The 27,325-nt window shown below is 40.2% G+C and overlaps 1 protein-coding gene across 1 annotated transcript in view; it reads left to right on the top strand.

Moving 5' to 3' along the window:
* Positions 1-9,623: 9,623 nt before the first annotated feature.
* The window catches only part of LOC308340044 (aldehyde oxidase 4-like), a gene marked incomplete at its 5' end in the record, with an annotated part of 57,174 nt that continues 39,472 nt past the window's right edge, over positions 9,624-27,325 (top strand). The window contains 10 exons of the mRNA XM_080799197.1: positions 9,624-9,680; positions 13,063-13,138; positions 15,103-15,199; positions 17,917-18,025; positions 19,268-19,394; positions 22,362-22,423; positions 24,854-24,937; positions 25,521-25,601; positions 26,661-26,805; positions 27,055-27,147. Coding sequence (XP_080655323.1) covers positions 9,624-9,680; positions 13,063-13,138; positions 15,103-15,199; positions 17,917-18,025; positions 19,268-19,394; positions 22,362-22,423; positions 24,854-24,937; positions 25,521-25,601; positions 26,661-26,805; positions 27,055-27,147 — 931 coding nt within the window. The remainder of the gene's footprint in view (positions 9,681-13,062; positions 13,139-15,102; positions 15,200-17,916; positions 18,026-19,267; positions 19,395-22,361; positions 22,424-24,853; positions 24,938-25,520; positions 25,602-26,660; positions 26,806-27,054; positions 27,148-27,325) is intronic.

Raw genomic sequence — 27,325 nt, 5'->3', positions numbered from 1 at the left:
ACAGTAATATTTAGCCTAATTCTGTTCATTGAATTTTTTTTCCTACATGTGTGCTTAAAATGAAGATTGTTTGCATTAACTACTAAAATAAATTTACTATGTTAAGGTGAGAATGGCCAAATAATTGTAGCCGGTATACTTATAGGTTAAGTTCAAAAGGCATTAACACATAATATTTTTAATTCATCCAAAGCACATTTTTTAAAAAGTCCAGTCTGGAATATTCTGACATAAATTTTCAAATACTAAATAGTACAAAACATCAAACTTCTTTTTGTCCAATGTTTATATATACAAACAAACTGGTTTTGCAAATGGCATTGCCATACACCCACTCAACTCATTAAGTCTTTTTTGAATTCCCACTCATTCCTTTTCACCTTTTTCTTTCAAGGGTGCTTCTTCCGCATCCATCGTTTTCAACACTGGGGCAGCTCGTATGTGGGTTCTGTGAAGGGTGAAGAAGATGGCAGGCTAAGCAGGAGTTTGAAATTAGGGAAGCAGTTTACATACTATGCAGGTTGTCAGGAGTTTTTCTTGGAACTATAACAAGGAAAACCATAACAAATATATTAAGTACCTGTATTTGCATGCCACTTTCCAGTTTACAAAGCATTTTCATGTGCTCCACCTACCTGAAGCCTCAGAGCTAGTTTGCTTTGGGGTACTTAATAAATTCTTGCTTTGTCATTTTTCTGAATCATTATATGCAGCTGTCAGATTCTTAAGGGCATGGACTGTGTCTTGTATGTTATAAACATACACATACACATAAACCCCTCAGAAGAAAACGTTCTTTAACTGTCTGCCAAGTTGTTAAAAAAGTAGAAGATTTGCTGGATTTGATGATGAAGGAACTTTTAATACTGTAGGGAGACTAAGGACACCATCAGAGAAGAACATAGGAAAATCTGTGGTGAAGGGGCCAAAGTCAGCAGGTTGGACACAGGGAGAGAAGACTCTAGGAACACCCCTTGCCAGGGTTAATCCTGGGCCAGAGCCCTTCACATATTGTATATAAAAATAATGATTATTATTAATGGCTAAATTGTTTTTCATAGTTACTACATATCATAGTCAGCTATTTTTTCCACTGAAGTGCATTTGTCCTAAATTTTAGTAGTATGAGCAATGCAAACTTCTAGATAAAGTTGAACATAATAGTTATATCCTAGTTCTTACTCCTAATTTTGTTTATTTGAATTTTCTCATTTTAAACATACTTATTAGATATTTAAATTATTAGATTTCAAAAAAAAGCTTTGGTTTTATTTATCCATTCTCTTTTCTCATTTTCTAAATTTTTTTCTGCTTTTGTCATTGTTATATTTACTTTTGTATATATCTACTTTCACTTGATTTATTTTTCTTTTCTACTTTCTTGAGTTGAGAATTTAGTTCTTTAATTTTTAATCATTCTGTTAAAAATAAAAACATTTGAAGTTAAGAAATTTCTCCCTGAATATAATCTTAGTTGCATCTCATAGATATTGATATATAACTTTTTCATTGCCATTTATTGTTATAAGTCTATATTTTCAGTTTTTATTCCTTCTTTGAACCTACATATTTAAAATTAAAATATTATCTGTGGCTAAGTGTCTTTTTTATCTTTAATTTCAAATTTGATAGCATTGTGAACACAAATATTTAAAGGGAAAATGAGTGGAAAATGAAATAAGGAACAAACTGGGATGGGGGAGGACAAAAGCATGAGACATAGCGCTAATGAGCAGAGAAAATAAACATAGGTAAGAAAAGGAAGTAAAAGTGCCCAAGGCAGAGCAGAGGACTGAGTTTTAAGAGTTACTGGCATGGCAGTAGGTTTGGATTATTGTATAGGGTACACGATGCACCATAGTGTCAGGAGACCAGACAGATACAGGGGAGGAAGTATATGGGAAGAAATGGACAGGAAAGACAGTCCTCTGAGAAAATCCAGCTGCTGCTTGGTTGTGATGGCACATGAAACCCAGCAAGGAATGTCTGGACACCACCTGATATGGTCTGTTGGTTTAAGCGTTAAGACTTAAGATATTAACCCTTTTCTGGCATTACCCCTTGATCTTTTAGGTTCTTGGGTGAATTTAATTATTTCTGTATCTGCCATTAAATTCGCAGAATGGACTTCAACACAGAAAATGAGCCAGGAACCCAAACTGAGGAACCCATCCCACTTGTGTTATTTTCTTCACTCAGCAGTCTTTTTGAGCTCCTGTTAGACCAATGCTGTGCCATATGATAAACACAAAAGGTCATCATCAGCTTCTAAACAACTGACTTATTTTCATCCCATATCAGTATGCCGATTCTTTTTGTTGAGCAGAAAGCAACTTCTTCCACGTGAGAGTGACTGGCCAAGGTAGCAGTTCCTTCCCCGCCAGAAGAAAGTTCCATATATCCACCATATGCCTGCAGTTCCGAAGTCACCAGAGGAGCAGAAGAGAAGATGGGTTCCCTAAGCCGCTCCCTAATGATTTCTTTCATTGACAGGTTTGATTAATGAAGCGACCCAGAAATATACTACTTAGTATATAAATATACTACTTAGTAGTGGTCACTACTTAGTAGTGGTCACTACTTAGTAGTGGTCACTACTTAGTAGTGACCAGCCAGGACTCTGGAGCCAGGTGGCCTAGGGTTGAATCCTGGCCATACTACTTATTAGAGTGTGACCTTGGGCAAGTTAGTTAAAGTCTCATGTCTTGGTTTTTCTGATCTATAAATGGGCAATTATAACAGTCCTTGCCTCATTAATTTGATTTGAAGATTAAATGGGCTATTACTTAGACCAGGGCACAGTACATACTAAGCATTCAATACAAATGAACTCTTATTGTTATTCCAGAATCCAGATGCCTACACCACGGTGCAGTCATAGAGACGGTGCCGGTCCTGCAGAGAGAATGAAGCTACCAAAGAGAACACAGATACGGGATGCTCAAGTTAAACAAAACCACAGCAGCAGGAAGTTCTTTCATTAGAAAGTTAAACAGACATCCAGAAAGATGCAAAGCTAATCAGAGAGATGCCAAGACTGCACTAGAAATCACTGATGGGGACTTCATATTTCATGACTTTTTTAAAAGCAAATGCAAAAGCAAAAAGTGGAAGAACTGTCTGTGGTGAGCACTACGAGTCCTGAAATAGAATGGGACTCCTAGAAGGACAGGAACAACATAGATCACCCAGAAGAGGGTCCAGAAAGAATACAGTCTATGCCACACTGCATAGACTTATCATCAGTTCTTCAGTGAGGAAGAACAAGACAGCAATAGCAGATCCACTCTAAAATGTTTACTATAAAGATCTCATTATAGTATGGACTCAGTCATTCTTTTAAAAAAAATATAAGTGCCAGACATTGGAATCACCTGGTTAAGACAAATGTGGGCTTTATGATCCAATAGGAGAGGCTGGCATTAAACACGGAATCACACAAATAATTGCAAGCTTTGATAATTGCTCCAAAGAAATACGAAGTGGTCAGTGAAAATAATTTTGGGGGCTTTTAGATTTGGGGGTCAGACAGCTTCCTGAGAGAACAATGGTAGGACCATGCCCTGAATGATAAGGAGGTGTTCCTGGGGAAAGAATTGCAGCGGATGTGCTGCAGAAGAGATAGCAGGCTTGAAGGCCCTGGGACGGAGGATGAGGGCTGTGGCCCGAGAACGGGGACACCTGTGCTAGGAGCATGTCTGTGGGATGGAGAATCTGCGTGGAGCAGGGCCAGGCCCTCAGACCACATGGGCCATAACATCTTTGTTTTTTCCCAAATACAGGGCAAGTCACGGAAAGACTTGAGGCACACACAACTGACATCGACATATTCAGATTTGTGTTTTGAGTGGATCATTCCAGCTGCACTGTGGAAAACAGATTTGGGGGACTAAAATGGAAAAGGGAAGTGCATTTGGGAGGCTTATGGACTGGCCATTAGAGTCAAGGCTATGGTGAGCAGAACCATATACAATGAGCCCTTTGGTGTGTGGAGTCCTAAAAGGCTCACATCTGTCTGGCTATATGCTACAGACTGGCACGCAGATCACAAGAGTCCATAAGAAGTAGAGCTCCTCAAGTAGTAAAACTTTTATGTGGATTAAATTCTGTTGAATGAAAAGGTCAGGAATAACATTTATTCATACAGAAGTTTGTGAAAAACAGTGGGTTTGACCCACTGAAATAAGCAGCTGGGAATGTGGGCAGAGAAATGATTGTGCTGGTGTGCCAGAGTTTAAAGAGGTCACCTGGATGCAGGACAATTGGGCAGTAGATAGAGAAGTTAGAGGAAGATCAAATTATTGTGCAGATTTTATTAAAAGCAAAGTTGGGGAATTTGGCTTAGGTCTGAGGACAAGTGTTGCAAATATTTCAGCCCTGAATTCAACGTGCTCCAACAGATCACAGTAGGCCTGTGATCGGGGGAGGCCGTGCAGGGTGGAACCTATTTGGGGGGCTTTTACCTTTGTGAACTCTTTCCTCCATAAATATTGAAATTGTATTTCACAACTGCATCGGTACATAAGTACAATCCAGCCTCATTTATATTCATTTTTTTCTTCTGATTTTAAAAGGTAAACATTTTCGTGGACCCCTAAACTGGGATACATCAGCCCACCAGAGGTCAGAATCCAGGAATTTCAAGTGGGTGGGTCATGAGATAAAGGAGGAAGTGGAGGGGGACTTGAGCTGAAAAGTGCCAATAACAGACAGTGTTACTCTCATAGGGTCCACCCCATGGAACCTGCTGCTTGTCCCTTCAACAAAGTACACTAGGATCCAAATAAGTGTTCTGGTTCTAGATGACTGGATTTGCGTACTGATAGACTTCCTGTTCCCACGGATCTGTGTACCAAGCAGCACTAAGAAATACCGTCTGGTAACCAAAAATGTCTGTGTCTCTTGAAGACTGTTCATCGAAATCTGTAACTCATCACAACACTTCTGAAAAGCTGTGCCTTGTCACAACTGCAAAAGCTAAAAGCCTTAAAAATGACCCATTTTGTTACAACATCAGTATGGAAAGTACCAGCAGAAATGCCCTTTGTGGAGACCAGCGGCAGAGATGTAGGAGAGGCCGGAGCAGAGGGTACATGAAGTGCCTGCTATCCCAGCTCTGACACATCCGCGGAGAATTGTTGCAGGAGTCCGCTTTTTACCAGAAGAAGAGAATGACAATGTTGTCCAGCCCTCTATGGGAAAGTTTTAGTTCCTGGAGTAGATAACTGCATGGCAGAAGAATGCTGTGGAACTCTGGGCTAGCCACTTGGTGGCAGAACTGAGGGCTCCATTTTACAGATGAACCAGAATTAAAAAACAAAATCAAGTACAGGTTGTAAATTATAGACCAAAGCTACAGAAATGTTGGAGGAACGCAGTACCTTTTAGACAGTTCTGTCCCAAAGAGCTTTATTTGTCTGGGTGTTTGATCTGTTATGGGTACTTTCTGACTGGAGAGGGTGATTCCCAGATGAGGTCTCCGGGAAGCAAGGCAGCTGAGCTCTGAGTGCAGCCTGCATTTCTGGGGAGAATGAGACTTCCCACCCAGACAATAAGATGTCCACAGTTTTATGTCTTTGAGCAAACGAATCCAAGCCTACTGATAACACAGGCCCTCGAGAACTATCACTCCCAGGTATAATTGTCCATTCTTACATAGTAGGAGTGACCACATCACTATATTGTTAGAAGTTTAAAGAACCCTAGGGCTGTGGAAGGATCTCTGTGCTATTAAATCTTGAACAGCTGGTGTTCTATATATACACATTTCTACACACCAGGGAGACACTGCAGATCCATCTGCCTGGATTTAAAAGAAAAAAGCCTGGACCTGGAATTGCCAGTACACCTCAGGAGGGTCATACTGGGTCTTCCTACCTAGCATGTCCCATCGGTGATTAAGCTAAACCAGCTGGTGGCTACAAGGCACCCAGAGTCAGGCCTTAGAGTTTTTGAAAATTTGATGGATAAAAACTAGGGGAAATTGCACTGACATTTAAAAGCTGCGGCCGTCTGCAGTGGAAACTTTATTGCCCTGTTAGGGTAAAATATCCAGCATTCCAGGAAAACTGAATTATTCTGTCTCACCAGGGGGTTGAGGAAACAAGTGTGTGAAATTTTAGAATTATTTGAGCACAGACTCAGATATACAAAATGTGACTGTATCCTTCTCTGGGTGCTTCAGATCTCTCATTTGTGAAATGGAGATTTTATTCCTACCTCAAATATTATCATGAAGATTAAATGAGCTAATACAGGGAAGCATTTCACTTGGCATATACGTGAGTACTAAACGAGGTTGGCTATGACACAAATGTAAAATAATAGAGTTAGATGTATAGACACAGACTTAAATTCTATCTCAAGCTCCATTCCACCAGGCAGCAGAAACTCAGTCCCACTCAATTAGAGGAAACCCCATAGTTGAAAGTTTCTGTGGTAGATTCAGGACAGAGGCATGGGGTGAGGACACTTGCCTTTGGCATCCCTGTCCACAGCCTCACCTGCCTTTGTTTCTGGTGTCTCTGCCAAGAGTTTCAACGGCCTTTTTGAGCCTACACTAGTTTTTTTTTATTTTTTATTTTTTTATTCCTGCCATAAGGATCCATTCTAAAGGCCAGGAATGTGGAATGCCCTCACTTACACCTGAAGAATGGGGAAGGCAATGGCCAGGAGGAAGCACACCAGCCAATACTTCAAATATCTTGCCACAAGAAATGTGATGTTTTTTTCTGGTACTTTATAGTCCCCAGAGTGTGTGCTTACATCATCTATGAGCTGATCATTCTTAAATTGGCTGCTTCTGTCTGGACTTCTCTGACCTCTGGATCCCTACATCCAACAGACATGTGCACTTGGAAGTCCAATTAACTCAAACTGAAGAGACCCCTGTGGTTCTACCTCCAAAATTCATATCAGTCTGTCTCCTTTCCACCTCTGCTGCCATCACCCTGCACCCTGGTTGATGCTTTCATCAGCCTCTAACAGGCAACAGAGAAAGGGCTTCAGAACTGGTCTCCTAGCTACCCTCTTACCAATAATAACAGTGGGGTGATACAATACAAATTTCATGATACTACATCTTTGCTCAGAAGTCTCCAGTGGCATCCCTTCCCACCTTAGAAATCTGCAAACCCCTGGTCCTGGCCCCTACCATCTCTCTGACCTCCCCTCACTCTCCCTTCATCCTGCCATTCACGGTCTGCCACAGGGGCCTTTTATTTTTATTTTTTTTTAAGTTTATTTATTTATTTATTAGAGAGAACACAAGCAAGGGGAGTGGGAAAGGGAGAGGGAGAAGCAGGATTCCTGCTGAGCAGAGAGCCCAATGTGGGGTTCGATCCCAGGACCCTGAGATCATGACCTGAGCTGAAGGCAGATGCTTAACAACTGAGCCATCCAGGTGCCCCTGCCACAGGGGCCCTTTAACATGCCAACCTCAGTTCCTTCTCAGGGCCACTGGAGACTCCTCTCCCGTGCTGCCTCTCTAAGGGCTTGCCTTTAGTACTCAGGTCAAACACACGCCAGCCTTGACTACCCAAAACTAAACTAGTCTCCTAAGTCACTTGGTATTGCCTTAACCTGTTGATCACATTGCTTGCCATCTCCTGAAGTTACCTTGTTTCTCTAGCTTATTTTCCACCACACTAGAAATACATGTCATTTTATCTAATGCCTTAAGTTTCCCACAGAACTCACATATGCACGCACATGCACACACACACACACACACACACCCCTAAGCTCCGTGAGGAAAGTGATCTTTTCAGGCACACAAATATTTTTGAATGATTTTATTTGATACTATTTCTGTCGTTCATTTCCATGCAATTCATGTATAAGAATAAAACTACTTGTAAATCTCTGAAACATAATAGGCAATTTCAGACTTCCTTGACTTTACACAAATGGTTTCGTCTGCTAAACATGTTCTTTCTTTGTTCTGGTAAACTCCTGTTGGTCCTTCAGACCCTTATTGGGCAAGGGGCAATCAGAGAGGATGAGAATGGGAACTGTGGAGGCAATGAGGCAGGGGAGTGTGTAGGCATACTGCTCAGTTGGTGAGGTCAGAACTTAGAACTTAAAGGAAGACTGGATTGGAGTCTCAGGTGAAATTCTGCCCCAAATCTGGAGTCCTCCTTCTCAAGACAAAAAAAAAAAAAAAAGCCTGTTTTGAGTATCCAACAACCCACTCACCATCTCCATTTGCATGTTTTTTTTGGTTTTCCAAACTTAACATGTCCAAACAGAACTTACGATAGCCTCATCCACCTGCCCAACCCAAAAACTGTGGAGACATCCTTAAATCACCACCCCCAATACCTCACATCCAGTCTGTCAGCAAATCTGACCCCTTCTTACCCATCTCCCCACTGTCACCCTTGTCCTAGCCTCACCATCTCTTGACTGTACCACTGTGTAACTTCTAATCATCTCTCTTCTAATCTGGCTCCTACCTTTCATTCTCTACAAAGCAGCCAAAGCAATCTTTTAAAAACTTTTATCAGGGGCGCCTGGGTGGCTCAGTGGGTTAAAGCCTCTGCCTTCAGCTCAGGTCATGATCCCAGGGTCCTGGGATCGAGCCCCACATCGGGCTCTCTGCTCAGGAGGGAGCCTGCTTCCTCCTCTGTCTCTGCCTGCCACTCTGCCTACTTGTGATCTCTGTCAAATAAAATCTTAAAAACAAACAAACAAAACTTGAATCAAATCCTGTCATCCCCTCCTCAAAACCCTCCAATGGCTTCCCATTATATTTAGAAGACTCGGCCTAACCCTTACTAGGCCTACAAGACTTCCCTACATACTCAGGAGTGCCTGTTCCTCCAGCCTCATTTCCTGCCAGGTTTCCATGTGGAGCACCGGAAGGAGATGAAAGGCACAGACTCTGGAGCAACTGCGCCACCCATTGCCTGTGTGACACCAGGCAAGTCGTCCAATATCTCTGTGCTTCCATTCCTTTGTCTCTAAATCAAAGATGATAATTCTTCACCGAGCTGTTGAAGGATGAAGCCCCGAGAACAGATTGGAGCATGGCAAGCCTCTGTACATGTTCATGGCTTTAGGTAGTTTGATGTCATGAACCTTGAAGAAACAAGGTGAGTACAAAAAAAGATTAAGGAAGGAGAATAAACTTGCATGTTGTTATAATTGAGTTTGAATGACACATTTTATGAAGTCTTTAGTTCTATGCGTGGTGGAATCTTCCCTTTGCATAGGAAAAATCAAAGAAAGATCTGCTTTGAAAAGTCAAAGAAGTTTTATGAGTTTTAATAGCACTGTTGATTGATTTCTTGGCCAGATAACAGCCTGTTTAAAACTCAAGTTTTATCTGGCTTTAAATACATTACCCTAGGGAAACCAGTCAAACTCCAAAAGGGATGGGCAAAGACACTGACTTGATTTGTAGGAAAGGAGAACACAGGACGCTGCCAGGAACCACTCCAAGTCCCTGCGGGCAGGGTGGGCAGAGAGTCCTGGTTGGTGCTTCTCACGTGGCAGCGTGGCTATAAATCACCCCACGCAGCAGGCAAGGCTAATGGTTACCCAGGTTTTTGCTCTAACACATCTGCTCTTGAGAACAGACAGACAAACCTCTATTCTGGTGGAGGCATTCTTTTCCTGGTATGATGGCTTCTGTTCCTAATTCTGATGAACTGATTTTTTTTGTGAATGGAAGAAAGGTAAGTTTATGAGAGGATTAATGTGAATTTTTGTATACCAGGGACAAAAGCCAAGCTAACTTTTTTTTTTTTTTTTTTTTTTTTTTTTTTTTACTGCAGTGCCACTCGTAATATCTTTATCCTCTCTCTTCTTTTTCAAGTCATCTATAGTAATATGAACTTGAACATTGATCATTAGTTCAAGGTTTGGTGCACAGTGTTAAGGCATAGTTTCTTTTGGAATCAGTAAGAACTCTCATTTCTTTGTTATATTACAAAGTCAGTTCTGACACAGGTATGAAAAACTGTCATTCTCCCCTTTTTTTTGGATATTAGCTCTACTTGAGCTCACCAATTCTATTTTAATAGAAGGCCTATATGACATTGAGGATAACAGTAGCAAAGAATGATTTTGTTTTGCTTTAATTACCTCAGGCTGATGAATCAACCTAGAAGCAGAGGCCACTCTGTCTGAAACATGGACTACTAAGTAAGCTGCCTTCTCTTCAGAAGAGATGTGGCGGCTCTAATGCTTAGCCTGGGCCAGTTGTTCTCAACCCTGTACTTTAATGAGAAAAATGAATACATGGGAAGTTTGAGGTGCCTTGGGACAATTAGAGAAAAAAAAAACTAGTTAAGTATTAAAATGAAAAATTAGTTTGGACAGTCACTTGTTGCTAATTGATCTCAAGCTTCAGTTATTTTCGATTACTGATGTTCTTCCCTAAAGAAAGAAACACAACTTCAATCAAGGCAAGAATTCTTGGGATTTTTGCTTGTCAAATAGCAGGGAAACATCATTTTTAGGAAAGCCTTTGAACTAAACAACAGAGAAAAAAAAACAAAAAAAAGTCTGGGTTTAGCAATAATGTTTACCAGTAGGCCAGGACCTTGAATGACCTGAACATCAGAAAGATTATTGGTGAGTGACAATTTGTAGTAATTCAGAAGCTAAGAACTTATTCTGAGTATGAGGTAAATGGACTTTGCTGCTTTTCCTTTGTTGGTGAATAAAACCATTTCTCCCTTAATATTACATTAGCATGATTATTCCTTCTCCAGGTCTTCGATCTTTTGCAATCACAGCTGATATTTTGCTGTGTTTACCCTTCTCTGTCTTACAGATTTCTAAGACAAGTTACACATGGCCAAAGAGGGGAAATTATACACCTCTTTGTAGAAATTGGTTTTGTTGTTATTTTTGCGGTTGTTTTTCCTTTCTTTAGACCCACTGGCACAGAGCTGAGCAAAGCACACTCATCTCTGGCCATGGCATACCATCACCACAGTCTGGACAAGACTCCTCTTCTGTTTTCTTTTTTTTTTTTCTTTTTATGTCCTATCATCTCTTTATTTCTTTCCCCCATAAGCATCTACTCTTGTGCATTTTATATATATGTCCTTCCCATCTACTTTCCATATGGTTATTTAGAAATATAGATGTATCTTAGAAATATACAGTGCTTGGCCTGCGTGGTGGTGTACAGGAGTGTGTGTGTGTGTGTTCTTACACAAGTGGTATTGTGACTTATAAATTCCCTTTTGTGACTCACCACCGTTTTGAGATTTATCCATGTTGCTCTTTGAAAACCTGAGACTTCTGCATGCTAGTTTTCCAGACTGTGCACATCCTTCACTCTGCTTATCCAGGACCCTAGCGATAGACACATAGGATGCTTCCAATTCCCCACTACCCCCAAGAAATGCTGCAGTGAACATCCTACGATGTGTCTCCTCACCAACACTGGCAAGAGAATCTTTGAGTGAGATTGTACCATGCTGCTTTCAGAGGTCCTGCCAGGTGGCTTTCCAGAATCCTACACAAGTTCCTTTTCCCATAGTTCATTGCATGACAGGTGCTGTTTCCTTGCCTGTAGATGATTTACCAATCTTTAGTGTGCCAAAACTTGCTATAATCACCCTTCCTAAGGTTTGCTAATCTAATGGACAAGGTGTCTCGGGGGTTTCGTTTGCATCTCTCCAGTTACTGGTGAGGTTTTCCCTGTTTTCATATACTTACTAAAAAGGGATTTGTTTCCTAAGTGTCTATAAATTACTGGAGGAAACAGGATGTAGCCATACAATTTTGTGAGCACAGCTATTGGTATGACCACTATTTCTCATATGATTACTGAAATATTTTTTGAAATGACTGGGAGTACCATATATTTGATATGTCAGAATTGCAGTTGGCAGTCTTTAATTAATTTCTCAAAGTCTAATCTTGCCTTTTCCCTCATTTGGAACCTGAGCAGACCTTGTCATGATTGAAGGAGAAAGCATTAAATCAAGTGTTGCACTCACTGGGCATCTAAAGTGGTTGGGGGATGGTTTACTATTTATCTGGAATGTTGTCTCAGGTATATCAATGTCTTTATACCATAGAATAGTGTCGTCAGACTGGGTTCCCCCATTACAGAGGAAACAGGAGGAAGTTATATTAGTCCTGGCTTGCCCACCATCACTCCCAACCCCCTATCTTGCTCCCACCTTTGGAAATAATTTCCATAGCCACACATTAGGGTGTCAAAGCAAAGTTAACTATAATGCTTTGTTTCTGAGATGCCACTATACTTAGCCTCCTCCTCATGCTAAGATTCTGAGTGGAGGGGTGATGAGCTCATCTCTGGCTGAGTAAATCTTCTAAGGACTCAGAGATTTTGGAAATAGGCAGCATATGAAGAATAATGTGGTTTGTTGCCTTTTTCTAGGGTGATAACAGTAAAAAAACACTTTTAATGGAACAATGTCCTCTGTTTCGGGTTCATTGCTACACTTCCTTGTAAGTTTCTCTTCCCTTCTCTCTAATCTCGCCTGACTACACCTAGCAGAAGAGCTGTCTGGGCCAGCGAAAGCAGACGGTTTTCATCTCATGTGCCAGCTTCTTTCTATTGGCAGTAACAGCCAGGAGTGCGACATGAGAGGCAGAGCCAGATTCATGCTCCCGTCTGCTCGTCCTTTGCTTAGTGGCACCTCCATTTCACTAGGGGGCTGGGAGCAGGGTATGGGAACAGGAGGGGCTCCCTTTGTAACATACACCCCATGACTCTGTTAAGAAATCTCTGGCTGACCTTTTCTGTGACTTCCTATGGCCACGAGTTATCTGAGTCGATTTTGGAATCTATGTATCTGTTTTCCCATTTGGGCCCTCTCTGGGTGACTATAAGGAAAAGCAATCCAGAATTTATAATTGTCATATATATGGGAAAATTCAGAGATGTTGAAATAATGTTCCATAATTTCTTTAAAATTGGTTCCAAGTGTTAGAAAGGTTTCCTTTGTTATCTTTTTCCCCCTGTGAAGCTACCATCTGTCAAAAACATGTCCCCAAAACAATGGTTAGAGTTGCCCTAACATGTTGGTACTATCTTCCTAAAATCCCTTTTCTCATTTCACAATGTAGGTCGTAGAGAAGAATGCTGATCCTGAAGTAAACCTACTATACCACCTGAGAAAAGTCCATATCCTTATATTTTACTGTAATGAATCTGGACTGGGTGGTAAAAAGTGGACATGCTAAGATTCTTGAAAAAAGTCGCCCTGTATTTGCTCAAGGTAAATACCCTTGTGTTTGACTTGTAGAGTCTAGTTGGAGTTTACAAAAGTCATCCAAAAGTGAGAGATTCATGCTTTGTCATATTTTTCACCTGAGCAAAACCAAAAGAATCATCCAGTGAAACAGGAGTGTGTAACTTTAGAAATAACTATGACCTTTTGAGTCTCATGCCCACCCTAATAACATTTTATATTCAGGAACGTTAAAAACATCCAGCCAACTGCTCAGGGGTACATGGCACTGGCGGTAGTTTCCCATGAGGACTTCCCTGACTTGTCACTTAGACCATTTCATAAGTCTTATTGGAGAAAAACAAGGTTCTATAAACATGTTTCACAATTCCAGCATAGAGCTAATGTACCCTCAGCTCTCCCCCTCTAATCTGGAACTTTTTTACTCCCTACCCCTCCAGTACCTTCAACAGACCTGCAATAAATTTTCAGGAAAAGTCTTAGGTTTGGGGAAGCACGAGCTATTGTGGGCGTGGTGACACAGATCTGTTTAGGAGATAAAATTGCGTAGAGCAGTACCTCCATGGTATGTGTGCATGTGTAAGTGGTGAACTCTGCATAAGCTCCCCAGGCTGGTTATCAGTGTAATCCCCAGGTCAGCTTCTGGCTTTTGATGTTGTATTATAGCTATGTGGGATGTCATCTTTGGGGGAAGCAAGGTGACAGATATTGTTACTGTTTTATTGTTGCAACTTCCTATGAAACTATAAATATTTCAAAGTAATAAGTTAAAATATATATACTTACTGAATACCTACTAAGAGCCAGGCACTGTGTTAGGCTCTGGGGAGTCAAGACATATACAAGATATATACAAGATAATGTTATCCCCTCTCTTCAGGATCTTCACTTCCTTCTCCCTTCACTTTCTTCTCTCCCTGTCTTTTTGCCTCCCAACATACCCACCTAAAAACATCCCTTTGTTTCTCTCTGTTATTTTCCTGCCAAACTTATCTAAAAAATTATGTGTGCCTGATGCCTCATTTTCTTTCCAGACTGTTTCTCACCATATAACCCCTTGCAATCTGGTTTCCTAACCCATCATTCCATTGCTCTAGCCAGGATTGTCCCCTAATATCCCGATCAGCTCACTATTCTGCCCAAGCCAATTATGACCTCTGCCCATGAGATGCTTTTTAAACTCGCCCAAAAAAGGCCCCAAGCAAATTCCAGTAGATTCTTAAAAGAATCTAAAGCAGAGGATTTACATATATTATTTGTTCTCTCTTTATGAAAACTTATAAACATCTTACAGGGAAAAGGTACACAGTGCTTGGTGACAGTACCAGTTCAGGAGCTGTGGGTATTAAATTAATATTCTCTAATCTAGTAAGAAGATAGAAGCATACATTGCTGAACAGGGCAAGTTAAGCTCCCAGAGACAGTTTTCGAAGTTTTTCCCATGCACTATTTCCCGCCACCTCCTTGGTGACCCTTATCCACAACTCTGAATTCAAAAGCCTTTTTACACCGCATTTGGATGTAAACCTTGATCTCTCATGAGGCCCTTGGTTGCCTTCCTGTTTCCCACTTAGTGTGAATATCCCTATAGTTCACTGCAGAAATATTCATGTGTTTGATTACAAGGTGCTGCCCTAGCCCCACTTGGGAATGCTATCTTATTAACCTTTGTAAAATATGGAAACTTTTACATCAGAAAGGCATGTGGCCTCAAGGCTTTGGGATAAGACAGTGTTAGTCTGTAAGGATTTCTTCTCATCTTTCCCCATTGTGCTCATTTATATGCCAAAAAATGGAACAGTTCTCTAAACAAGAAACAAGAAAACATGTTTCTTGTTACCGGTATCCGAGGAAGAACAACGTAAAAAGCAAAGTGGCCTGCGCCCCTCTTTTTCCTTGACTCCCTTCCGTCCAGTCTACCTCACAGGCACCAAGTACAGCTGTGGAAGTGGAGGCTGCGGCGCCTGCACGGTCATGGTGTCAAGATACAACCCCAAGACCAAGAAGATCCGGTATCCTTTGTGTTGGGCCCAGTCCTGCCCTAGGCACGTCTGGGGAGGACGCAGAGGTGCGTCTTGCTTTTCCTGCCCACAGGCGCTCCCCTCTCTTCTTTCCAGGTGTTTATCACGCTCACAGGACCTCTAGGCCTGCTCAGCCTGCAGCTTCGTAAGCTCCAGATCTTTCCCATGGACTTTGTTCCCATCAGAATCTACTGCCCTGTGTGCCAGTCTCTCAGGGCCATGTTCTCTCTTGCTATACAAATACTTCTTTGCTTTCAAGCAAGAGATGTCAGAATTCGGGGTCAGGCAAGAATGCCTTAAACACGAAGTAGTGATACATTGTCTTGGTAGGAGGTTTAGGTCTTTGACATACACTAAGAGGAATTATTTGCCTGGAAGAGCTGAATGGGATCTCAAATTATCTTGGCCTAAAATGCAGATTTGCTCAGGATGATTGAAATTGGTGGTGAAGGAGTTGTCTGGCATGATTCCAAGTTCTTGTCTTAAGTCACTGGGTGGTGCTCTCTACAAATTAGGGAACTTGGGAAAGGAGCAGAGAAAGGGAAAGTGGTAAATTTATCTTTGGACACATCGCACTAGATTAGTTATGGGATACCTAAGAGGGATTGTCCTCAGGCATCTAGATAAACTGTTCTGTCACTCAGAGAAGAGGTCTCATCCAGACCTATAACTTACTGGAAGCTATCAATCTAAATATTAATGGTAATAAAAATAGCTAACACTTATTGAATGCTTATCATATACCAGGCAGCATTCAAAGTAGCTTACGTATATTATCATATTTAGTCTCCAAAGCAGCTTTGAGATAGGCGTCACTATCACTCACATTGAAAAAAGGGGAAGCTGAGGCAAAAAAAGTTAAATAACTGGCTCGAGATCATGTGGGCCATTTGGCAGTGAAGGCAGGCATTCAGCCCTGGGCTGTCCGGAATGTAGCACACTGCACTTACCAGCTCAAGACACCATAGAACAACGGACATCTCAGAAAGGAGAGGAAGAGGGAGTTGAAGAAGGAATAACAAGAGCAGAAAGTTCCAAGAAGGTAGAGGTGGTCGATATATGAGAATACATGAGACTCCAGGGAATGACCCAGGGCCATTAGATTGTTCCTGGAGCAGACGGACAAGGCCGACGCACGAGGTCCAGACGGCACAGGAGTGGCGGAAAGGCCAGGAAGCTGTGGACGGCTCTTGAAGAAACTTGACTAAGAAGGGAAAGAAAGATGGGCCAGTAGCTGGAGAGAGACATCGGTTTGGTTGGGCTTCGTGTAGTGACAGCAAACTCTTGAATTTACTTTTAAACTCAAGGGAATTGAGGGGAATGAGGCTATAGAGGGGAAGAGGTTAAGAGGACTATCAGTGACGGGGCAGGCCCATGGGGAGAGAAGAATAAATGGGAGCCAGAGCACAGGGAGAAGGAGGAAGGATTCCTGCCCTCCTGGCCTAGAACACAGAGCGGGGTGACTGCGACTCTGGGTGAGAAGTGGTGGGCTGGGAGTGGGTGGGGCTCGTGCCTCTATTTTCCAGATGAGGTACGAGGGTAAGACTGAGGGGAGCAATGAACATTGGAAGAGCTGTTGAGAGCAAGGAGAGAGGGGGGTTGAGATTAAGGGGAAGTTACATGTAATATGGGGGAGGGCGAATTTAGAGGACACAAAAAACAAAAATGTATCTGTTGCGCACTCTTTCTCTGTATACAAGCACTCTCTCAGCCAGCTGGGTGGCTTCCAAATGCCTTTGACGGAAGAGCTGGTGGAGCCAAGAGCAGCACTTTTTTTTTCTTTTGAAGATTTATTTGTTTTTAGACAGAGCGAGGATGCAGGGTGTGGGAGGGGCAGAGAGAATCTCAAGCTGCCTCCACACTGGGCACAGAGCCAGATGGGGGGCTTGATTTCATGACCCTGAGGTCATGACCTGAGCCAAAATCAAAAGTAGGACATTAACCGACTGAGCTTCCCAGGAACCCCTGTCTTTTCTTCAGAATATCATGCTTACTGTCTTCCAGGGTAGGAGAATAAAGGAAAAATTTCCTAGGAGAGGGACAATATCCCATGCCTGAAAGAGAATGGGACTTGGTCTGAGTGGGAATAAAGAAACTAAATTAGGCTAATGAGATCTGGACCACATTCCCAACCTGTGAGATGAGAATCTGGGGCCAACCACATTCACTTCATCATCAACACAGACTCTGCTGTGGGGAAGATGATCAAGCTGAGGGCGTAAGCGGGTGGCTTCCACACGTGGCCATACATTAGAATTGGCTGAGGAGCTTTAAAATGTGGTAAAGTGATCCACCCCTGAAGATTCTGATTTAACTGGACTAGCATGCAAGCAGAGTGGCTGTATGTTTAAAAGTAGCACGTAGTTGAAAATCAAATGGACTAAACTACCCCATGGTGGGGTTTATATCAGTCAGTGAGCTATCTGAAGAGTAAAAGATTTCCTCTCCCTAGAATGGGGACTAATAAAGAACGTCTCTTGGCAGTCTTACACAGAACTGTTCATTATTCTTTTTCTCCATTTCTCTCTACCACTTGATACCAGCCATATGTAAACTCTTTTCTAGAAACTTCTAGAAATCTATAGATTTTTACCAAGTCTTCTCTGTATTCTCAGGAACTGTAGTCCCATGACTTTCCTGGACTCCCCGAATGACACTATTCACTCCCTATGATTCCAATGTATTCTCTTTACAAATATCCATCACAGTCACTCTCCAGTTACTGCGTGCCTGGTGCCTATCTGCTCTCTACATGGGGCTGCTGTCACCACAGTAGAAGGCGTGGGAAGCATCAGCACCAGGATTCACCCCGTGCAGGTAAGAGTGTAGTGGGACTGGAACCAGACATCCCACATAGTCTGCTGTACTCTCACCAACTTTGAAATCCTCTGTGCTTCTCAATTTTCATTTTGCCATAATCAGTGCTTCATAACTAAGGTTTTCTTAGAGACTGGTGTATAAAGCAAGATTCCTTCTTCGGTTTTGGCATATCTTTACTTCTCAGCCCCACCCTTACCCTAAATTAAAATAAGGACACCTTATACTACTAAAATTGATGGAAGCTACAAATTAGAGGGTTTTTTCCCAGAGATCCTGTTGCTAAACCTTTACCACCACATTTATAGGGCGGTTTGTATGCCACATCCCAAGGAACTTGCCATCTAGTGATAAATCCAACACAATTCCCTCTGCTATTAGAACAATATCTGTCCTTTTAGTTGAGTTACAGTTGAAGCATTTGGCTTTCATCTTAGGGGTGAATTTGAAAAATGTTTATTTAAAAACATCTGAAGCACACTCGAGCCAGCCAGTTAAGTTGCGTACCATGTGAGAGACACATGGAAAGGAAACACAAGACAGACCCAGAGTCATGTTCCACACTTATTTTTATTGTTTTGTTGTTGTATTTAAATGCACAAAAGTTGAATGTGCATAAATTAAATATATGAATGGCACAACACTACTAAATGACACTTCACAATTTTCAAAGCATTTCTATAGACTTTGTCATTTAGGTCTTCAAAAATTCTATAATACAGATGGAGAAGAGGATAAAAATGACTTACCAGAAACTGCTAGGTGATTTGCATATACTTGTTCATTTATTCTCACAGTGATCCCTTATGGTAGATACCATTATTATTCTAATTTTATTTATATTTTTTTATTATTCTAATTTTAAAGAGGAAGAAAAGTCAAGTAAATCACCAAGGTCACACAGTTAATGAGCTTTAGTAGGGACCAAAACTCACAGGAGGGGGACTCCAAAGCATTTTACTTGTGCCCTAAGCTACACTTCCTATTTCACAGATAAAGAAATCAGTCTGGAGACTAAAGACACTTAATTAATCCTGCCACTAGGCTTTTCTTGAGGGGAGAAAAAACAGCTTTCAAAAATAAAAATATTTTCAAGAAATAGAAATATTTTCCTCCAGAGTGAACATCTTTTACCCTGCACTCATTTCTGGAAAGCTAAATAAATAAGTTGTACTCCTTTCTAGTATCCAAGGTAGGGAAACAAGAGGTTTGAAGCATAAATAATGTACTGTTTCCTCCTAGGAAAGACTTGCCAAGTGTCATGGCACACAGTGTGGCTTCTGCAGCCCAGGAATGGTGATGTCCATCTACACGCTGCTGAGGAACCACCCAGAGCCAACCCTGGAGCAGATAACCAAAGCTATTGGAGGTGAGATTTCTTGGTCCTCTGTAGGTAGGGCCTAGGGTAGAAAGTGCCCGAGTAACTAGAAAAGGAAATCCTAGCCCATGGAGAGACACTGTGGCAAACTTTGAGATTCCAGGCACCTGGCTAACATGAAGGCCTCTTTAGTACCTTTAATATTCTAGGAAGTATTACATTCCTTTTGTGAGCAGTGATGCCAAGAACTGGGCAATATTGGTTTCATTACAAATCTTTCTCCCTCGATGGATCCCGGTGTCCCTCTATGAAGGCATTCAAATAGGCTCTTTCTAACACTTATGATATTATCTTTTCCAAATGTGGAAGTTTGGGTAGTGTGGATGAATGAGATTTTTGTTGTTTATTTTTAAATTAATCTGTTAGACTCATTCATTAACTCTGCTTACTACAGTTAATTTTTTAAAAATTTTTATAAAGAAGATAGAGTTTCCGATACTTTATTTTTATGTTCTGGTTGGATTAGGAAGTCATGGGCAGCAACTAGTTATCACAAATAAACTTAGCAAGTCAGTCTCCTAAAATGAAATAACTATCAAATCTAATGAATAAACACAATTTTCTATTAAAAAAACAAAAACAAAAACGAAAGAAAAGCATGTTAACAAATGTAGTTTCCTGTAACAAATCTACCCACTTTCAAGGTAACTGGCCCCTGGTTCTTGGAAGGAAGCCGTGAAAGTAAACCTCTAAATATTATAAGAAAGCTCTTTGTCCCTTTCAGTAAACAGGCCTAGTCAGAAATTCAGTATTATGATGAAAAGATGTAGACTAAAACAAAGTAAAAATGCAATTTAAATTTTATGGTAAGTGGTATATAAAAATAGTATTTTCCCTTGTTTCTCAACAACTTCTTCACTCAAAACTTTTCACTTTCTTACAAAGTACTACTAAAATTTGGCCTATGGTTTCAATTATAATTTTAACCCAACCTGAATAGATAATCTTTATTCAATGAAATAATGCATACTAATGAGGAAGTGAGAGCTTCAAAAAGCAGAGATCTTGTGATTCGCCCTACTTGTTGTTGTTTTGGTTTTTTTTTTGCATCTGCACAGTTTTAGGATTATTTCCTCCCAGATTCTGTGCCTGTAATTCACATAACAACCATCAGGAGGTGGTGCTACAAAGTTTGGCTAAATTGATGAAGTAGATAACCTTATGCAGGGTATGAATAATTTGGAGGGTATATTTTGGTTCACAATCCATTTGCTTGAGCTCCTTCTAGAATTATAAATCCTAGCCACACTGATAGCTTTCATGTTAATATTTTAAGGGAAACAATAACATAAAGTAAAGTCCAAAGTAATACAGTTAGGTGTGGCACATGTCTTCTAAAATGGTCAGCTGGTATAAATCACCACTTCATTTAATCTTGTCTTTCTCTTCAAGACTAAGGGGAAAATTTTTTTTTAATTTCCATATTTTTTCCCCGTAGAATCGGAAGAATTTCTGCAGTGGCTACTATTAGCATCCCTGTGGTGGGCCTTCCATGGGGCTTGTAGACTTGTCACTGATTATGTGGCCAAGGACAAAAACATGACAGAAAACTGATATTAGCTCTCTCTAACCTTTAATATTTACTTATAGTTTATCAGAGAGAAGGTGTCCATTGCCTCTTAAATACTTGTATCTCGTGCCATGTTAGTTATGTTTTAGACATTTCAGCTCCTTTCCTTGACTCCAAAAGGAGATTCTTAACTCACACACTTCTACATTTTTTCTTCTTAGCAAAAGGAAAGATAGATTATGGAGTCTGAATTCCATCTCGAGCATGCAGCTTCTTCTTCAACTGTTCTGTTCTAAAAACAAAAACAGAGGATAATCTGTTAACCAAGTTTCCGCATGACTCACTGGCATCAAGCTTTTACACTTTTGGATGTTTAAACCTACCCAGTTCACACATTTATATAGCTTATGAAATTGTTAAGCTGCATCTGGACATATCATTTTGAATTTATTTTTAAAAAATAACACATTCCTATTATGAAAAATGCAAAAAAAAATTAAAAAGGAAAAATCTCATTCATATTTCTGCCCTCAGTAAATAACCACAATCACATACTTCTGTTTGCTGTCAGTCTTTTCTATGCATAAGTTTTGTTTTCTTATTTTGAATCCTTGTGGCTACTATATATATGATTTTATACTGTATTTACAATTTTAACAGTGTAACATAAGAATTTTTTCATTTTATTAAAAACTTCTTCATAAATATCATTTATACTGGCTGCAGAATTTCAATATACTTTGTAAAAAAGTAATGGGAGGGTTCATGAAATCTAAGACACTCCTCGCCTTCTCCAGGAACATAAGATCCATTGAGGGAGATGAAGAATATACATAAATGACCCTACACTAGCACAGTTGATGATAGGCCTGCAGAAAGACCCAGACAGTGAGTGGTACAGCTCTGGCTGGGGTGTTAGAGCAGACCCCATGGAAAAGGGCCCTGACAAATGGACATATTCTCCCTAAGAGAACATGTGAGAAAGAAAAGACTATGTAAGAAAAGCTTAACAAAGAGACAAATGAGATGTTATGGGAGTGGCAGGGTTGCATGAGTTAGGACAGGGGTGGGAAATAAGGCAGCAAGAGTTGATTGGAAAAATTATGGAGACCTTTGTGATATTTCAGGGAAAAAAGGTAATCTCGAGTTTTTTTTGAAGAACATCTCTGTTCCCAAGAGAAAAAATCTAATTTTAAATTAAGCACAAATAAAGAATATATTTCATTACTATTCCTTAAAAATTGATCTCTTCTTTTTTTTTTTTTTTTTTAAAGATTTTGTTTACTTGGGAAGAGAGAGAAAACATGAGCGGGAGACAGCATAAGCCAGGGGGTGGGAGGGCAGAGGGAAAGAGAGAAGCAGGCCCTGGGATCATGACCTGAGCCAAAGGCAGACACTTAACCAATTGAGCCACCCGGGCACTCCAAAACTGATCTCTTCTTAATCAGGTAATTTGTGCCGCTGTACTGGATACCGACCAATTGTAGAAAGTGGAAAAACTTTCTGTGAGGTAAGTTACAATAAAAAAATTTTTTTCAGTTGATTTAATACATTAATGGACATTTGCATAAAATCATCTATTACATTCAGTTATTTCTAAAATACCCTCATGTTGACTTTTCTAACCATTGAAAGTTGTTGAATGCCACTGTTGGTATTTTTTAAATAAACCTTTAGCATGTATCTTATTTATAGCCCTAAAATAGGTACTTTCCTAAGAAGTAAAGTATATGTTACATGACTTCAAGAAATGCAAACTCAATTAAAGAAAATAATATAGACTAGGGAATAGTCTATATTATTTTAGACCAATAGACTAAAACTATAGACTTTTTAAAGAAAAAAAATATAGACTAAGAATTGAAAAGCAAGATATTAAAAGTTCAATATATCCCCTATACCATGTATATCAGTTTTGAAGGAACATGGATTAAAGAGAATTAAGGAGTGAGAAGGGAAGGCACAAAGGAAACACTGGAGAAGGGAAGTTCTGAGCTTGGTCTTAAAGGAAGTGATAGAAATGAATGGGTGAAGAGAGGTCAGTAGAAAATTCCAGGTAAGAAAACACACTGAAGTAGGAAAAAGAAAAGATGTGCAAGGTTCAACTAGAAAACTGATATATAGCTAAAGCATTAGGGAGTATAAAGATATTATTCTGGGCTAAGGAATTTAGACTTAAATTTGGTAACCAATATACAGTCATTGTCTATTCTCAAGCTAGGTGTAACATGGGAATAGTATTTCAAAGGGAAAATTCTTGGCACCTGCCAGTAAGAAGGATAAAACTGAAAAGGGATAAAGGCATGGACTAGTGCAGTCCTCCATGAATGAAGGAATGAGGACCTAGACCCATGTGGTAGATATGGACCCAAAAAAGATAACTTTCAGGAAGGGGATTGTCAGAATCATAACCTCCAGACAATAAAGGATACAGTTAAGAAGAAATCCAAATCATCCTCAAAGTTAAGAGATTAAGGAACCAGACAGGATGAAGGAAATTGGAAAAGAATGATTTAGCATATGGCACGGGGTGTGGGAGGCTGTAGTTTTGAGATATATTAAGTTTTCAGAATGTTAAATATCCACAAGGTTTCAGTTAGGATGGAATTCTAACACCCATTTTTTTATGGTGAAAATTAATTTTATGTAATTTTTGTTGACCAAAAACAATTCAAGTTACACAAGTTAATTCCAAATACCAAAAATTCTTTGGTAAAAAAATCTACTTTTAGGCCTGTAATGAAGAATCTGAAAAGCTTTACACACTACAGCTATTTTGAAATCCTGGGTAAGATACTGCTCACGTCGAACCATATGAGCGGTCAGTCTTCCACCATTATGACTCACAAAAACAGCAACTTCATATGATTCATGATTCAACCTAATATTATGTGATTTTACCTGGAGGCCCAATCTACCTATACAAAAATAGATTTTTTTAATCTCACTCACTTGGGTCCCCACATTCAGCCATTTGTCATTTTTTCTTTTATTGTGCACAGCATTGTCACAAAATCCAAATCCCTTCTAAAGTCCATAGAAAATTCCTTACAGGTGAAAACATCAGTTACCACCTCTGCAGCACTTTCTATGTGTCAGATACTGTAGGTGTCATTTGCATATTTAAATGAAACAGACCTGTTTGGGAGGGGTTTTATTTCCCTAATTTAACAAACTCAACCCAGTTACTATGTGTTAAAGTAGGAGCTAGAACCCAGGTCTCCTTGACTCCATGTACAAAGTCAAACCATATGTCTCCAAAGCACCCCAAAGCCTTGGGTTGTATCTACACATGCAAAGGACAAACAGGAATGAAAATAATTAGGTAGAGTTGCAGTAACTGACCAGGGCATTCAGTCCAAAACCACTACTTGGGGTCTGCATGAAGTGTCCTAAAAATTAAGGTAAAATGGTTTGGGACTTGAATCATCCAAATAATTCAGAAGAGCTCCAATAACACCCAAATAAAACTCAGGTGTTCAGTTTATTTTTCTTTGTGTATAGAAAGTCTTAAAGGCAGTTTGCCTTCCCAGGACTTTGTGACAGATACATGCTGTATCACTCTTAGGATAAAGAAAAGCCATCTCTTTTGGTTTTTTGATTACTACCTTGTTAACTACTCCATTTACGGCACTCTACAGGAAGCCTTAGCTGGCTGACCCCACCTCCTTTGACCTCCTTCATGATCCCCTGGGATTTGAGCGACACATTAACAAGACCTTATCATAGCATGGTTACATGCTCCCTGTAATTTTCCCTAATTGTTCAGTGATGGAATAGCTTGTTCTCCACTCCACTCCATCACAGAGCCCTTGAAGGCAAGGACAGGCTCTGTTACTTCTTCCATCACTCTGTGCGGCCTGGGGACTGCAAGTACTCAGGTTGATGTTTTAAGAACTGACCAATGAATTTGTTTTAAATTCTTGCATTACTTCCTAAGGAAACAACTGTCTGTGGACTGAAAGGATCAGGAAAGTGCTGCATGGATCAAGAAGAGAGGTCTTTTGTAAATAGACAAGAAAAAGTAAGTATCTGGAGTTCTACTTCAGTTGGGCTTGACTGAAAAATACACACATGAATCCAAATGTATTCATTTCCTGTTCTTTTCAGTGAGTAACGTAAAAGGAAGAGAATTCAGGAAGTAAAATGTCTTTAAAATGCTTCAAAAATTAGCAGGCCCATGACTTTCATGAGGCCGAGCACCAGAGAGGCATTTTCCTTCAGAAGCATTACAACTTCCTGTGCCTTGATCAGGTTTACCACCACCCTTCCCCACCACAAGTACTGTGAGAGATGGAAGCAGAGCATCTTCATGCTCGTGGCAAACAGATACTGTGAATAATACCTGAGACCCAGCACAGAAGCTTAAAACCTAATTCCCAACGCTAAAAGAGGAAGCCAAGAGTCCAGTAAATCTGCCAGGAAACCATTACAGTCTTCTAAGGGTGGGAAGAATTCTACTCAGGGATACTTTGTGGCTCTGGCACCTCCATTTTGTGTCTGGGGTGTCAGAGGTATGGCCCTAACTCTGAAGTCTCATGCTTAGAAATTTTCACATCTTTCAGTAACTCTGAAGTTCTATTTGTATTTTGTTTTGTTTTGTTGAGATGTGTACCAAACTGTATAATGAAGATGAATTCCAGCCCTTGGATCCATCCCAGGAACCTATATTCCCTCCTGAACTAATAGTAAGATGCTTTACTTTTGTTGTTTCATAACATGACATGGTACAAAGCCTTTTTCAGTAGGCTCTGGAATTACTGAGTTTTAGACATTAGAATTCGGAAATGTGTCCACTGTGATAACCCATTGGTATGAATTTGTTCGGTTCAACTATAAAAATTTCAAGCAGATAGCTTAGAAGAGTAGTACTGCTAGGACCTCAGAGATGCTTTGATTCTTTGTTTACTCAAAGACCCTGAGCTTAGAGTATAGGTAAATTACTCAAGGTCACACAGCTACACTGGGAGATATATTAAAGATAGTTTGAAAAAGGATACTTATTATAATGGAATTACATTATTCTTACTGCTAGCCTCTGTGATTTCAACTCAGTGGGGAGAAATAGAACAATATAAATAATGTCTATGTTCATCATTCCATTCCATAACTTTGGTCAGAAGAGACAATGAGATGGGGGATATGATTCTACTGACTTCCCATAGGGTCACAGACCCTACACACCCCTCAGAGTGTGAGAGCTTGGACTCACTATTTAAAGAGTATACAGACACATGTTACATATATATGTATGTATATAGAGAGAGTTGTAAAAATCAAACAATTTCCACCATACCTGGTGAATGGTTTAAGAGATTTTTTAAGGATAATTTTGCCTGTAAGCAATTTTTGTCATACCAAAACACCTAATCCCCAAAGATGAGCCCCTTTGAGTCACTGCTAAGCCTGGCCCTTTAATCTCAGACTAGGACACTTTCACTACACCATAATGCCTCCTCTTCAGATACTCACTTCACAAGTATAGGTAGAGTTAGCTCTACTCTATATGCAGTTGTTGATGAACAGATACCTATTATGGTATTTATTCAGTGGTGTCCACATGGATCGTATCATATCAATCCAAGTAGTTATAAATAGGCCATCCTTTCCTGATCAATACAAGGTAGGTTACCTCAGAAAACTAAAATGACCCATCAGGCCATTTGGACAACCAGAGCAGTGGATATCCTCGTGGCATGTAGCTCAGCAGCCTCACTGAAAAGGCTGTTGGGTTCGTTTCTCTGCAGAGAATGGCAGAAGATCCAAACAAAAGAAGACTGACATTCCAAGGGGAGAGAACTACCTGGATTGCCCCCGTGAGCCTTAATGACCTTCTGGAGCTGAAAGCCAGTTTCCCTGAAGCCCCCCTCATCATGGGGAATACTTCAGTAGGTGGGTGGTTTTTAAGCGTGTTCCTTAGTCTAGCTTAGGTAACCTAGACATCTGTCTCTCTTTTTAAATTCCTATAAATGCAGTTCATTTTAATTAATGGATACCAATGATCCTTTAGAATACTTCATTGTTTTCTTTTGCAAATGTGTGGGTTTTGTCACAATTTTCACTCTGAATTATAAGTAAGCAACATCTATTACCACCCATTGACTTCCTTTTCTAATTGCTTTAAATACTTTTCTCCTTAAGGACCCAACATTAAATTTAAAGGTGAATTCCATCCAGTTTTCATATCTCCCCTTGGGCTTCCAGAACTGTATTTTGTGGACTACACAGATGATGGTATGAACCTTCATTTTCATTGGCTGTTGGTAGGCTATAAGTAATTATATGCACTGGGCTTATTTGAGCACTTCACAGAATATATGAACTCATTTATTCATTCAGAAATATTTATTGAGCATCTACTATGTGTCCTATATGAGCTTTATCAAACTGAATTATTCAGCTATGCCACTGA

Source organism: Martes martes (genome assembly GCF_963455335.1).
Source record: "Martes martes genome assembly, chromosome: 3".
Classification (NCBI taxonomy): domain Eukaryota; kingdom Metazoa; phylum Chordata; class Mammalia; order Carnivora; family Mustelidae; genus Martes; species Martes martes.
This window is presented reverse-complemented; position numbering and strand designations above follow the sequence as displayed.